The sequence below is a fragment of the Triticum aestivum genome, chromosome 2A (genome assembly GCF_018294505.1).
Source record: "Triticum aestivum cultivar Chinese Spring chromosome 2A, IWGSC CS RefSeq v2.1, whole genome shotgun sequence".
NCBI lineage: Eukaryota > Viridiplantae > Streptophyta > Magnoliopsida > Poales > Poaceae > Triticum > Triticum aestivum.
The window spans coordinates 701,689,155-701,704,047 of record NC_057797.1 but is presented as its reverse complement, the minus strand read 5'-3'; the positions used below and the strand labels follow the sequence as shown (position 1 = coordinate 701,704,047).

Below are 14,893 nucleotides of genomic sequence, written 5' to 3'. Positions count from 1 at the left end.
TCTCGGGTGGAGGTCTATTCCTTCGTTGACCGTGAGAGCTTGTGATGGGCTAAGTTGGGACACCCCTGCAGGGATTTGAACTTTCGAAAGCCGTGCCCGCGGTTATGGGCAGATGGGAATTTGTTAACGTCCGGTTGTAGAAAACCCGAAGTTGACCTTAATTAAAATACATCAACCGTGTGTGTAACCGTGATGGTCTCTTTCCGCGGAGTCCGGGAAGTGAACACGGTGTTGGAGTTATGCTTGACGTAGGTAGTCCAGGATCACTTCTTGATCATACCTTTATCGACCGTGCTTTGCCTTCTCTTCTCGCTCTCATTTGCGTATGTTAGCCACCATATATGCTAGTCGCTTGCTGCAGCTCCACCTCATTACTCCATCCTTCCTATAAGCTTAAATAGTCTTGATCTCGCGGGTGCGAGATTGCTGAGTCCCTGTGGCTCACAGATACTTCCAAAACCAGTTTGCAGGTGCCTATGTTACCGTGCAGATGACGCAACCAAGCTCAGGAGGAGCTCGATGAAGATCTTGTCCTTTATGTTGTTTCGTGTTAGTTGATCAGTAGTGGAGCCCAGTTGGGGTCGATCGGGGACCTTTGTCGCATTTGGGGTTCTTCTTTTATTTTGGTTCCGTAGTCGGACCTTGATTGTATCTGGATGATGTAATGCTTGATTCATGTAATTGTGTGAAGTGGCGATTGTAAGCCAACTATGTATCTCTTTCCCTTATGTATTACATGGGTTGTGTGAAGATTACCTCACTTGCGACATTGCTTTCAATGCGGTTATGCCTCTAAGTCGTGCTTCGACACGTGGGAGATATAGCCGCATCGAGGGCGTTACACATCTAGAAGCTGATAAACATACACACCACAAATCATATAATACACCTAGTTGGTTACATGCACATGCTCATTTTTGTGGGCTTGTTATGCAGGTGCCTTTAGCACTCCATCTTCGCAGACAATGCTTCATACGACAGGTTCAACTAAAAACATTTAGACTTCATCAGTGACAAGTGCAGGTAAATAGTTGAACACTGAGTCCTTGGCTTTGGCTACCTACTATCTGTTTTAACTGCAAAACTCCTTTCAGGTGCTCCAACTTTCACAGGTTTGCCTAATTATCTTAATTGGAACCCATCAGTTGCAAATTCAGGTTAAGTATTTTTAAATTCGTTGAACAGCTGCATTCGTTTTCAAACCTAGATAAATCTTTTCTGGAGAATGGTTCATCATAGAGAACATGAGGAACTAATCAAGGGTCTATACTATATGCATAATATCTAACTGTCAAACTCTTCACAGGTGATTCAGTCTCACAGCCTGCTAAAATTAAAATCCCTTGGATCATATCTGCCACAAATGCATGTAAATTAACTGAACACTCAACCGTTTTCGTAAGCATGAGCTACGTCTACACATATTGATACCTGAAATTGTTTGTCAGAGAAATTCCATTACCGATAATAGTGTTCTACCCATATTGATTTCTCCTGTCCTCATACCACTTGGTTGCTTCGGCAAGCTATTTCGAAACTGTGGTGGATATCCTTTTCTGACTCTTGCATTTGTTGGCTGCTTTCTTTCTTCTACCTGTTTTATGCCTATAACAGTTGCATGATTTCACTTGCACAGTGGGTTGCCTGTACATGTAAATTTTTACGGTTATAGGTCTTCGCTAAAAACTCCAGGATCTCACTAAAAAATGTTGGTCTGAGTTTAGGCTCTTGATTTCCAATCTGCACTAGCCCTTCCCTCGCATTTCAAAATGTTTTGACTGTCAAGAGGACATTATAAGTAAATTACCCTACCTGTTGCAGGATCTTTTAGTACTCCATCCTCACAGACCATGCTTGATACGACAGGTTCTACTAAAAACATCGAGACTTCATCAGTGACAAGTGCCGGTAAATAGTTGAACTCCGAGTCCTTGGCTTTGGCTACCTACTATCTGTTCTAACTGCAAAACTCCTTTCAGGTGCTCCAACTTTCACAGGTTTGCCTAATTATCTTCATTGGAACCCATCAGTTACAAATTCAGGTTAAGTATTTTTAAATTTGTTGAACATCTACATTCGTTTTCAAACCTAGATAAATATTTTCTGGAGAATGGTTCATCATAGAGAACATAGAGAACTAATCAAGGGGCTATATGCATAATATCTAACTGTTAAACTCTTCACAGGTGATTCAGTCTCATAGCCTGTTAAAATTAAAATCCCTTGGATCATATCTGCCACAAATGCACGTAAATTAACTGAACTCTCAGCCGTTTTCCTAAGCATGTAAGAAGCTCCATCTACACATATTGATACCTGAAATTGTTTCAGAGAAATTCCATTACCGATAATAGTGTTCTATCCATATTGATTTCTCATGTCCTCATACCACTTGGTTGCTTCGGCAAGCTATTTCGAAACTGTGGTGGATATCCTTTTATGCCTCTTGCATTTGTTGGCTGCTTTCTTTCTTCTACCTGTTCTATGCCTATAACAGTTGCATGATTTCACTTGCACAGTGGGTTGCCTGTACATGTTCATTTTTACGGTTATAGGTCTTCGCTAAGAACTCCAGGATCTCACTAAAAAATGTTAGTCTGAGTTTAGAGTCTTGATTTCCAATCTACACTAGCCCTTCCCCCGCATTTTTAAATGTTTTGACTGTTAAGAGGACATTATGCGTAAAAGGTGAATAAATGAATGTTAATACTAATACTTATTTGGGTGATTCTAAAGGGTTTTAATACTTGGGCAGACCCAGTCGATCTAAGAAAGAGGCTGACAACTGCTGAGGAAGATGATCCCGGTAAAAAAAGGCAACGGACAAATAAATTGGTAATGCTTGGTATAACTCGCTTTCTGCTCAGTCACGCATCCTATATACTTAAGAAGTTCACCCCCACTACTTGATTTATCTCAACATGCAGCATAGACACCTCATCATCCAGTCACATCCAGCCACGTCACACCTCATGCAGTCCCATTCAAGCCCACCTCCTTAGGCCTCATAAAATATTACAAGGAAAAATGAAAATCTTTGGGATTTCTTCAAAACGTACGCGCCAATACAGTTCAGCGAGACGAACGCTGCTTCGTTTCCCATAAAAGCGCATACGCCATAATGGTTCCGTTTCCAAAGTAATAGCTGAACAAGCGCTCCCTTAGAAAAAAGGCCCTCTGCCTCTCTCCCACATAGCCACATAAAACGTCAGTTTTCCCCTGCCAACAGATAGCTCACAATCGTGGAAAAAACTAAGCCAACCTTTTCCCCTAGCTATGAAGATCCAGCGATGGGCAGGCGATCTCCGCGTGAAGTCCAGTCATCTCGCACGACCATCGATCTACTTCACCTGCAACTCCTCTCTACGCAGGCCAGACCACAGTTTCGTTGCCGGCCGCCCAGATCGTCGCTGAGGGCACAGCCGAATCGGCCTAATCGGGTCGTTATTATGCTCCTAATCTACCGGGCACGCCGGATGGTCTACCTCGCCACCGTCTCTTGGCAGCTGGGACGTGAGCCGGGTTGTTTTATGTTGCCGGCAACCTAGAATCACAGATCGTTAATTAAGGCACAACCGATGAGGCCTCTGCGATGCTCGATGGCCGCCGTCGGGTACCACAAGCATCGCGGAGTTCGCCTCAATCAGCAAAGAAGACTGTCACAGCGGCTCCTGCTCTGTGGCTGGTACATCAGCTTATCAGTGAGCATTGTAGCACTTAGTTTCACGTTAGATGAGGAATACCATTGTTACGTACTTCTATACCATGGTTGACATACTTCTTTGTTGTACGATCATTTATATTCTGCATTTATGATCAATTCCTACTTCCCAGTCTCCATCGTGCATTCCGCACGCGTCATCTGTGTCTCCGAGCACCAGGCTTCCGACACTCCGCTATGATCTCCACATGATCCCGCATGGGCTTCACGGAGTTGTAGTTTCACTCAGATATAAGGTAATGCATACCTTTTTATATTATACGGTGAGATTTGGATTTTGTCCATTGGTCGCACACAAGTGTTTTGATTACTAATATATGTCGTTGTTTTTCTCATGCCTTTTCAGCAATAGTATTGATGTCTATTCACCATCAAAAAAAAGTATTGATGTCTATTTGCAAGATGCCTGCCAAGGAGCTGCCAAAATTATCAACCTGGGCATGTTCTATGTATTAGTGATGCCTCTTTTAATTGCATTTGGCTAGGTTTTGTTTTGGTGCCAGACAGAACTTTGTTCACCCCAATTAAGCCTTTCAGTTTACTATCTTTGTTGCATGTTATGTTGCATTATACTCACTAAGGTGCAATTCCTTCCCTCTGAATTTGGAACTATCATGTTATCGGCAGCTTTAGTATAAAGGTTTGCATTCTGCTCCATCCAACACTTTCCTGTAAAAGTGCTCCTCCATGTAGGTCACTATATAACAACTGAAATTTTAAGCATTGACTGGTATGTATTTGTAGAGACTATGATAGATATAGAAGCATCAAAATTTAATATATGCCCATCTTCATTCTGCTGAAGTTTTACCTACTATTTTTCTTTGCCTATTAACCGATTCATGAAATAATTCACTGAGGTGGCCAAATACATTACTTTCATAAAATACATATGTGTTTTCTTTTTCTCTGTTATTAATTGTTTGACATATTATTGTTAATTGTACAAACTAATCTTGATTTTTCAGTTGCCGGCACTTTTTTTTTCTTGCCATTTGAATCTTGCCCATTTGGATCGTGTCTAATGTGGCAAAGGTCACACATTCAATATTTGTTTGTGAGACTCCATTACTAAGGTGAGACATTTCCCACTTATCAGTTCGAGATATTGTCTGCAGTTTTAGTGTTCAATTCAGCTGCTCGACACTTTAGGATACCTCATCCTTCACACCCAAAACAAGCTTCGGTTAGTTTTACCATAAAAAATGTTGTGTCATTAAGTGTTGTTATTCACAATTCTCTTTTGTAAAGCATAGTAACAAACTTAAAGGTTGTCATTTTGTGGTTAATGCATTTCCAAATTTGTTTTGGTGGTTAATTTTATTGATTCAAAGTTTCTAATTGGGCAAATCCTAATTAGTTCTTAATTTCTTACACATGGGATTCATTTTTCCTACTCTGCAATCCATCACGTATGTAGCAAATGGTTTAGTGGATATCACATATTTTTATGTCAGTCAATATTATATATATATAATTTTTGTCTATACTCCTTTAAATATTCATCTACTAATTCCCGCAGCAACGCGCGGGGTAGCATCTAGTTTCCTAAGAAGTACCTACAATATTAACTGGCGGAGTACTTGTTGGAATGCAGGAGCTAGAGTCTGAAACTGAAGCTGGTACTTGCGCCATCAACTTGATAGCCTGATTGAGTCGGGCCTTACTCACTGTGCTCCTTCAAGTTGATTAGTTGCAATTGTGTTGGAGGATACCATTAAGGAGGTTTTTGGATTAGAGAGTGGATACTGTACCTTGCTGCGAACGGTCCTGTGACGGCGGTGAGCTGGGGTGGCAGAGAACGGTCCAGCGACGACGGCGATGGCTACCAAGCGACAGGGCCGCACCAAATAGGCGGAGGATTAGGCACACATCCGGTGACTCGCCGACCATCGGAGACGGGAAGAGCCGGCTCGAGCCTGGCGGCAGTGGGTTCTTTTGGGAGAGAGCAGAGGAGCACTCGAGATTTCTCCCCGAAACAAACACCTCCTAGGTATAAATCTTATTAATGGTTCATTCCTGGAATCGATCCCTTCTTTGTTTGGTCAATTCTTGATCAGCAAAGGAGTGCACTCCCATATAAACATAAGCAGGATCACACACACACACCATTGATGTTGGTGTTTTGGTACATCAGCATGTTTGATTATATACACATATGAAAATGAAATGCCAGCAAACAGTACTCGTAAATGTGTGAGTCTGTTCAAGATTGTATGACTAAAGCTTGTGATCCATCGGATGGATTTCAGTAGTTCAGAAAACAGAGGGAACCGAAAGCAACTCTCAAGATCAGAGCGTGAATAGATCAGAAAGCTAATTTGGTTCATATATAAAAAAAATAATGAGCTGCAGAGTGAACGTCTACTGCTGCACAATCTACTTATTGTGAAAACACACAATGCATCGTCAAAATGAAACAGCGACAAGCAATTGAAACCATAGGCAAGCTTAACTTTTCATTAGCTTGGAGTGCATGACTGACATAGGTTGAGTACATCAACTTTGATAGCTGAATGCCTGAATGGCCCGGGAACCATTTAGGAGTTACCTACGAGTGCATCACTTACGGCCATATATAAAGCTACCGTACACTGAAAAACAACACCTAAGATAGTCGGTTGAAGCAACAAAGCAAAATTTTACGACCAGGTAACAGAGTTGGTTGTTCTAGAAAGGATAATCATGTCGACGATCACCACAGATCCAGGCGTAACCATGACAATCATGCTGAGGGTGAGTCTTGGCTGCCGAGCATTAACCCTGCAGAGGATGCAAATTGAAAAACTATGGTAAGCATCGTAATGTGCTGGAAATGTACAATCATTGTATGAGTAAATTTGTTGCCGTTGGAGGATAAAACATACCGCAATACATAGTAAAGGCAGAGAAAAAAACAAAGAACTCCTCAAACAGAATTTAACCTAGAAACTCTTTATGACAGTGTAATACAGATGGGACAACTAACTTTATGCAACCTAGAAACTATCTTTTTTGCTACGCACTGAATACATATGCAAAATACAAGGGCATAATCAGCAATTTTCATACAGAAGATTGCATAAAAAGGGCAACTTAGGTAAGTAAGCCTGCATAAAAACATTCCAACTGTTTATCACCCACTACACCATTAAGCTTCTATTTGATACAGATATGAGGGTTTGCCCATACAAACTCACTGGTAAGCATATTTAGCTAATAACCGGGATGCATATGCATCAGATAGTTGGCCTATCAATGCCACATTTGAACCACACTAGAGAGTCTGCATGACATGAAAAAATTGACGACTTGACTTTACTATGAAACTTTACAAGGATTAGTACCTTGTTGCATCTACAAAGCATCCTAATTAGGCGTGTACAACATACTCACCAGAGCTAAGATAAACATAGAGTTCCACAGAAGAATAAGCCTTGAAAATGTTGTATATGTTTGTGCATCCATCATCACTTGATGAGGCCCCATCTGACAGCTTCACAATCATTTTTTTGAGCATTGGCGCACATTTGAGTATCAGTTTCAAGAAATCAATCTCATGACCGTCTCCTCCACAGCCACTGATCTCCACTTCTTCGGTTCCAGTCAAGGAGATAGTTTGGGATCTCCACCCCATGGACTCACATGGACAATGAGGTGAGCATCCTTCTTTCACCTAAAACCAAATATAATATATATGTGATTTTTTTTGCGGGAAAAATATTATATGTGATTTTTTTGTGAGAAAAACAGTATATGTGATTAATACACAATGTATCATTAGGGTATGTAATCAGAGCAGAAAATTACCGATGACCTCTGTAGGATGACCTTAAGCTTCTGCATAGCACTACAAATTCTATTCATCCCTAGGACATGAAACGCGAGCGCTCCAAACACATGTCCATTTGTTTCAAGATGTAGCTCCAAAACGGAAAACTCGGCAATCATATGCTTTTCTATCTCGTGCATAAATGTCTCCTCTTCACAGACAAAAATAGAATTCTGGAAAAACAATTTGGTACGATATGTGTCATTCACAAATTTAGTTTAGTCATAGCTTGCTATAAGTTGAGTGGGAGAAGGACGTACGGCGCTGGCATGAATCTGCAGCGAAGGCAGCTGTCCTGGTGTCTGAGCCGTCTGCAGAGTCACCTGCTCGAGTCGCCAAACACCGAACACGATAGACACCTCGAAGTAGCAGCATCTCCACGAGACCATCTCCACCATTGGTGCCAAGACGGAGATGCTGACCTTCTCCATTGCCGAAAAAGACACGGTCAATTGCCTAAGCACGGGGGCAACGATGTTGACACCATCCATCCAGTCGGTTTGGTGCAGGACAAGCTCCTGCAGCGACGCCGAGCTGACCGCAAGCATGGCGCTCACAGCGAGGTTGTCGTTGTCGGAATAAACGTCACTTAGGCAGAGCGTGCGCAAGCGCGGGGAGCAGGAGAGCAAGGCGTCAATGTCGACGGTGCATGCCCACAGGTGCAGCTCCTCGAGTGCGGGGAACTCGACGCCGGTTGGCACGCGGACGGGGTGAAGGGTCCAGCAGGATGGGGGTGGCGCGGTGGAAGCAAGGCAGGTCGACGATGAGCGGACCATCGAGTAAGTTCGTGGGGAGCTCAAACTCGAACTCCTCCGGCTCGAGCCGCGCGGCTGCGCGGAGCAACGAGTTGACGCTGGCAGCGTTGACCAGGTGCTCCTCGGGGATCGGCCATGGCAGCCGCTCGTTGGGGAAGCAGATTTCGATGAGCGAAACCACGGGCAGGGGTCGAGGTAAGCGGCCGAGCACCACTTCGAGCGAGTGGAACGGGACATCGCTGAAGACGATCTGGCCGAGGTGGGCCCAGAGGCTGCGGCACCGGCGGGAGAGGACCCTGGTGCGCGCGGCGGCGCTGATGCAGGGTAGGCTGGCGAGTACAAGGAGGAGGAGGTCGTCGGGGAGGGCACTGATGAGATCCGGTACGTCGCCTTGGGCTAGCAGCCGGGGGGAACACCGACGAGGTCCCCACCTCAGATGCATCGAAGCTCCGGAAAACCCCACCGTTTCCCTCCCACCGATTAGCCACTACTACCTGTCAAAAAAAACAATATTAGCTACCAATGGAGGAAATGGACCATGAACAGTGGTGTTAGGTACTAGTTCTCTCTCTTTCGATTACGCACACCAGGTCTCAAATACGACTTGGAAAGAAGAAAGAAACAGAAAGTAAAGCAGTCGTGCCGTTTTTATCCAAAGATGCTTCACTCCTTCGGCGCCCTGCTTTTTATAGCGTTAACTCATTTTGAGCCCACGAACCTGCTAGCTAACTGGCGATTCCGAGTTGGACGTTTGATGACGCGCCCTTCCCCTTGATTGGTCCATGTGGCACCTTCGGTTGCCATGGCAACATTTTTCATTGATGTCGTTGCATCTTCAATTGATGGTGCTGGTTTTCAGCCGTGTCGTTTTTAATTCATGGATGCTTCACTCGTTCCACGCCTTGCTTTCTATGAAATTAACCTATATGGACCCACAAACTTGCGAGCTGGCTGGCGAATCTGAGTTGGACGTTCGATGACGCGCTCTTCCCCTTTGATTGGTTCATGTGACACCTTCGGCTGCCATGGCAGCAGCTTTCCTTATGCTGTTGCATCTTCAATTGGTGGCACCGGTTTCCAGTCATGTCGTTTCTAATCCAAGGATGCTTCACTCGTTCCACGCCTTGCTTTTTATGGCATTAACCTATTATGGGCCCACAAACTTGCGAGCTGGCTGGCAAACCTGAGTTGGACGTTCGATGACGCGCTCTTCCCTTTTGATTGGTCCATGTAAAACCTTCGGCTGCCATGGCAGCAGCTTTCCTTATGTCGTTGCATCTTCAATTGGTGGCACTGGTTTCCAGCCGTGCCATTTCTAATCCAAGGATGCTTCACTCGTTCCACGCGTTGCTTTTTATGGCATTAACCCATTATGGGCCCACAAACTTGCGAGCTGGCTGGCGAATCTGAGTTGGACGTTCAATGACACACTCTTCCCCTTTGATTGGTCCATGTGACACCTTCGGCTGCCATGGCAGCAGCTCTCCTTATGTCATTGCATCTTCAATTGGTGGCACTGGTTTCCAGCCGTGCCGTTTCTAATCCAAGGATGCTTCACTCGTTCCACGCCTTGCTTTTTATGGCATTAACCCATTCTGGGCCCACGAACTTGTGAGCTGACTAGCGAATCTGAGTTGGATGTTCGATGACACGCTCTTCCCCTTTGATTGGTCCATGTGACACCTTCGCTGCATGGCAACAGTTTTCCTTATGTCGTTGCATCTTCAATTGGTGGCGCCGGTTTCTAGCCGTGGCGTTTCTGATCCAAGGATACTTCACTCCTTCAGCCCTTGCGATCTTTATGGTGTTACCTCATGCTGGGCCCGTGAACAAGCTAGCTGGCGAACCCAAGTTGGACTTCGATGACGCTCCCTTCCCCTTGATTGGTCCATGTAGCACCTTTGGTTGCCACGGCAACACTTTTCCTTGATGTTGTTGCATCTTCAATTGGTGACGCTGGTTTCCAGCCATGTCGTTTCTGATCCAAGGATGCTTCACTCCTTTGGCGCCTTGCTCTTTATGGCGTGAACTCATTCTGGGCCCACGAACCTGCGAGCTAGCTGGTGAATTCAAGTTGGATGTTCGATGGCGCACCCTTCCCCTTGATTGGTCGATGTGGCACCTTCGACTGCCATGGCAACACTTTTCCTTGATGTCGTTTCATCTTCAATTGATGTCGCAACACTTCGTGTAGCGGCTGTAATTGGGACACTAGCAACCCCTTGTCCTTGAGATTCGGCTTGACCCCAAGTCGCTGAAGTAAAAACGATTTCTCTTAGTTGGATTGCATCTTTCCTCGTAGTGTCGAGGACATCAGGGTAAGACTAGCGAACCAGTAAACGTTCCCTATGGCCAGTGCATGTCTAGCGCAAATGGGTGGAGATGACCTCGATAGGTACCAGAGGGTCAGCAGAAGGAGTGGGTAGTTCAGGAGTGATTGATGTACCCGGTGTCAATGCTTGGTGCAACTAGGAGATGTGAACACCGGTGAAACTTGCAACCTTACGAGAGTTACAGTTCATAGGACACTAGGTTAGTGGCACGAAGAACCGTGAGGGTCCATAATACTTAAATGAGAGCTTCTGATTGGCAAGCCTTTCCACCGAAGTATGCAATGCGGTTGCAATTTGATGTATATTGCATCCCCTATTTTGAATGTACGTTCTGTGTGTTTCTTGTCAGCCTGGGTCTTCGTGATATTGCGAGCTTGATGCAGATATTGTTGGAATACTTAATGCATAAGTTTTCTTTCCTCGAGCCACTCTCTCAGAGCTGGGATTTTGCACGTACATGGTACTTCGATACCCTAGTGGTGTGGTTCATGATGATACAGAGCCATGAAAGGTGTCATCTGCAATGTTGAACGGTAGTTGGAATTATACGAAAACTCCGGCCGGGTCTCCTTGATGTGAGTTGCGGTGTATCACCCCGGCGATGATGGTGCACGGTGACGTGTTCATGTGCGAACACATGCATCAAGTGATCTCAAATCCAAAATATTCAATCCAACATAAAGAAACCTTAAAGAGCAAGAATCAATTCACCATGAAAATAGGAGAGAAAGGTGAACATCATAAGATCCAACTATATTGATAATCCTCGTGATAAATCAAGATCGTGTCAAATCAAGAACACGAGAGAGAGAGAGAGATCAAACACATAACTACTGGTATAAACCATCATCCCCAATGATGAACTACGCACGCATCACCATGGAGGCAGCAAGAATGATGAAGGTGGCCTCCCTAATGAGGCAGCCAGAATGATGAAGATGGCCTCCCCAATGGTTTCCTCCTACGGCAGAGTGTCGAAGAAGGCCTTTAGATGAGATCACTTCGGAACAGAGGTTTGCGGCGGCGGAGTAAAATTTCTAGGTTTCTTTCTGGAGGTTTATCAATTGATAAGAATTTCTAGTGTCCGAACCACGTCAAAAGAGTGTTGGGAGACCCACAAGTCAAGGGGCGCACCCACCCCCTGGGGTGCACCCTAGTGACTTGTAGCCCCCTCGGCCCTCCTCTGGTTGCCCCGAAGCTTCTAGGGTCCTTCTGGGTTCATAAAAAATCCCTTAAATTTTCATCGCGCTTGGACCTTCCTAGGTATGGTTTTTCTGTGAAACAAAAAACATGCAAAAAACAAGGATTGGCACTGGACACTAAATTAATAGGTTAGTCCAAAAAATAATATAAATGGCATATAAAGCATACAAAATTGATAATATAATTGCATTTAATAAAAAATATAGATACGTCAGAGACATATCATGTCTTTGGTAGTGCTCTGCCTCCAAAAGGATCGATCAGCTGTCATGATCCCATGAAGCGTCGCTTAGGTCTGAGCTTGGGCACTGTGATCCACCTCGATCTCCACTTCCTGAGGTGGTTGTAGATGTGGGTCGAGGTGACCTCATGTCCAAAAAACTCGAACACCTGCTTTGCAATAGCGTTCAAGTGCACCTTCTTGAAGCCCTTGCGAGTCCTCACCCTACTAGCTATGATTTCACACATCTTGTTAGGCACAAATGTCAACAGGAAAAACTTCCATATAATGGAGTCCACCCACCCTCCTTTTTATCCTTTGCGGCTACCTTTTGAGAAGCAACGTGAGCTGCAACATTGGGCTGAGCCGGCACAAATGCGTAAGCCACAAATGATGGAATCGTAGCCGACACCTCGAAAACATCTGAATCAGGAGACATCTGATCGATGGGAGGCTAGGAGTCCTCGGCATATGCGGCTATGGGACACAACAAGGGTCTGACTAAACTCTTGCGTGCTCATGTCCTACAAGCGTAAGCATGAGCAATAGCGGAGCATGCTATACATCGATAATACGAACTAGCACTAAATATGGACAGTATAAACGAACACTACATGTAGACAGTATGAACGAGCACTATCACATGTACAGACGGGTGGTCTAGTTCAACATGGCACCTCAAATCATAGCAAGGAGTTCAATAAACTAGCACACATATTTACGAGCGTGGCATTGTAGCGGACGAGCACGCCTGGTCACTTTATCTGTACGGCGAGGACATGTGTGGAGATTCGAGTGGTTTTAATGTCTGAGGGCGGTACGATGGATTTGGTGATGGACTCGCGATAATACGTTGTGGGGCATTTGGGGTAAACGGTAAGGCGGCCAACGGCAATGAGACCCGGCAAGGACCTGGGTGGATGGGACATAACGTGGCCAAGAGATCGTGTCGGTCGTGGCCAAACGGACATGAGCGGGCGAGGGTGTTTTGTTTTATGTCCAGAACTGTCGTCTTCCTTCCTGAAGGTAGCAATGTTTTCATGCAAACCGTGGAACAATTTGTGAATTGTGATGACACACTCGCCCAAAGTGACAACGCCATCGAAAGCGGCGATTCTTTTTTTGAAATGGAACACTTGTAGTCCATTACGACACGGCCAAATCGCTGGTCACTGCACTGATTACATCTTCAGGGTAGCTTGTGAACCATTCACAGTGTTCATCATGAGCTAAACCTGCACCCATAGAAGCCAACACATGTGTTGGCTTGTTACAAGATCTTGGAATATAGACTACAGAGGGCTCTATAAAAAGAGTGCTAAGCTTGAACTTAATATCGCTGAACATGATTCCTAAGGGCGCCGGGTCATAGGCAGTAGATGTCACAGCTTGTTTGAGCACAAGACAGTCTGTTTCAAAAACAACACGTCCAACACCCAAACGATCAGCCAGAGAGATGGCCTGTAGAAGGTCATAAGTTTCAGCATGAAGAGCATCCGAGCAGTCATGTTTCCCGCCAGCTGCTGCAAACCGGACATCCGGCGTTTCATCTCTATAGAGAATACCCCAGCCACCTGCTCCTGTTTGTTCACAAAAGGATGCATCCATGTTGATCTTGACCATATCATTCGATGGTTTCTCCCATCTACATTCCTGCACTATTTCTGGTTTGGGTTTCGGTATCAGGAATTCAAACCATTCATCAACATGATGCTTGACAGTATACCTGGGTGCCTCATACCCAGCAGGCGTCCTGGTTGGGACCTCAAACGATATCATCAACATGGTGTTTTTTCTCCCCTGAGCCGCCAGGAAGACAACGCGGGGGACCGAGCTCGATGGGTGTTGTATGCTATCAGACGATATCATCTTGATTATAAACCAGCCAAACAGTCTCACACTTAAATACTGAGAATACCAACTTGATGTGGGCTCCTTTGCATGCAGTTTTTGAATGCGTATAACGACGCAGGGCCGTACTGTAGGGTTGCATGCATGGGTTGCCTATTCTCTCTTCTCTCACAAACAAATCCATCTATTTATTTCATCTTTGCTAACTTAAATCGGTCAAATCTATCTTTTGAACCAACATTCTGATTTGAAAAAAAGAAAGATTTCAACTCATATCGCAGGCCTTTAAAACAAGGCTGATTTTGGATACATTTTAAATGGGTTTAAATATCATGAAACATATTTCACAAAAATCACATATATTTCAATTCCATATTTTTAAATAAAATATTTCACTCTTTTGAAATAAACCATTACACATTTCCAAATAACCAGTTCCACAAGTTGACAATTCAGTTTCATATTATTTTCATTTTCAGAACCAACATTTCACTTTTTGCTGGCTTTTTTCACGGAAAAACATATTTATTTCAGTTCCACACTTTTGGAATAAACTATTACATATTTTCAAATAATCAGTTTCACAAGTTGACAATTCAGTTTTATATTGTTTTCATTTTCAGAACCCACATTTCATCGGCCTGATTCACAAAAATCGCATCTATTTCAATTAAACATTATTCACATTTCACTCTTTTGAAATAAACTGTTACACATTTTGAAATAATGAGTTTTACAAGTTGACATTTCAGTTTTATATTGTTTTCATTTTCAGAACCCACATTTCACCGGCCTGATTCACAAAAATCGCATCTATTTCAATTAAACATTATTGGAATAACACATTTCACTCTTTTGAAATAAACTGTTACACATTTTGAAATAATCAGTTTCACAAGTTGACATTTCAGTTTCATATTTTGGTTAAATCGTTCCAGTGAAATAGGTTGTTTCACATGTTTCTAATGAAAGTAGGATTGTATCACATTTTTATAGTGA

At 43.9% G+C, this 14,893-nt stretch overlaps 1 protein-coding gene and 1 long non-coding RNA gene across 4 annotated transcripts; one reads left to right on the top strand and one right to left on the bottom strand.

Moving 5' to 3' along the window:
* The first annotated feature begins 849 nt into the window (after positions 1-849).
* On the top strand, positions 850-5,892 carry LOC123186030 (uncharacterized). 3 transcript variants are annotated; one of them, XR_006493547.1, is made up of 6 exons: positions 850-1,023; positions 1,095-1,157; positions 1,822-1,908; positions 1,980-3,957; positions 4,068-4,797; positions 5,319-5,892. It is a non-coding gene; the product is annotated as an uncharacterized lncRNA (long non-coding RNA). The 3 variants fall into 3 exon arrangements; XR_006493546.1 differs by adding an exon at positions 1,307-1,369 and having other exon boundaries at positions 4,068-5,892; XR_006493545.1 differs by having other exon boundaries at positions 4,068-5,892.
* Positions 5,893-6,251: 359 nt separating this feature from the next.
* On the bottom strand, positions 6,252-8,742 carry LOC123186029 (uncharacterized). The gene is made up of 4 exons (XM_044597825.1): positions 7,793-8,742; positions 7,511-7,705; positions 7,097-7,376; positions 6,252-6,484 (listed from the first exon to the last, which is right to left on the bottom strand). Exons 1-4 carry the CDS (start codon positions 8,522-8,524, stop codon positions 6,447-6,449), a joined length of 1,245 nt encoding a protein of 414 aa, XP_044453760.1. The 5' UTR covers positions 8,525-8,742; the 3' UTR covers positions 6,252-6,446.
* Between the last annotated feature and the right edge of the window lie 6,151 nt (positions 8,743-14,893).

Coding starts and splice junctions, on each gene's coding strand:
- LOC123186029 (XM_044597825.1), bottom strand. CDS start 8,524: ATGTCCCGTTCCACTCGCTCGAAGTGGTGCTCGGCCGCTTACCTCGAC. Junction 7,377..7,510: donor TCATCCTACAGAGGTCATCG/GTAATTTTCTGC, acceptor ATTTGGTTTTAG/GTGAAAGAAGGATGCTCACC. Junction 6,485..7,096: donor CTATGTTTATCTTAGCTCTG/GTGAGTATGTTG, acceptor CATCCTCTGCAG/GGTTAATGCTCGGCAGCCAA.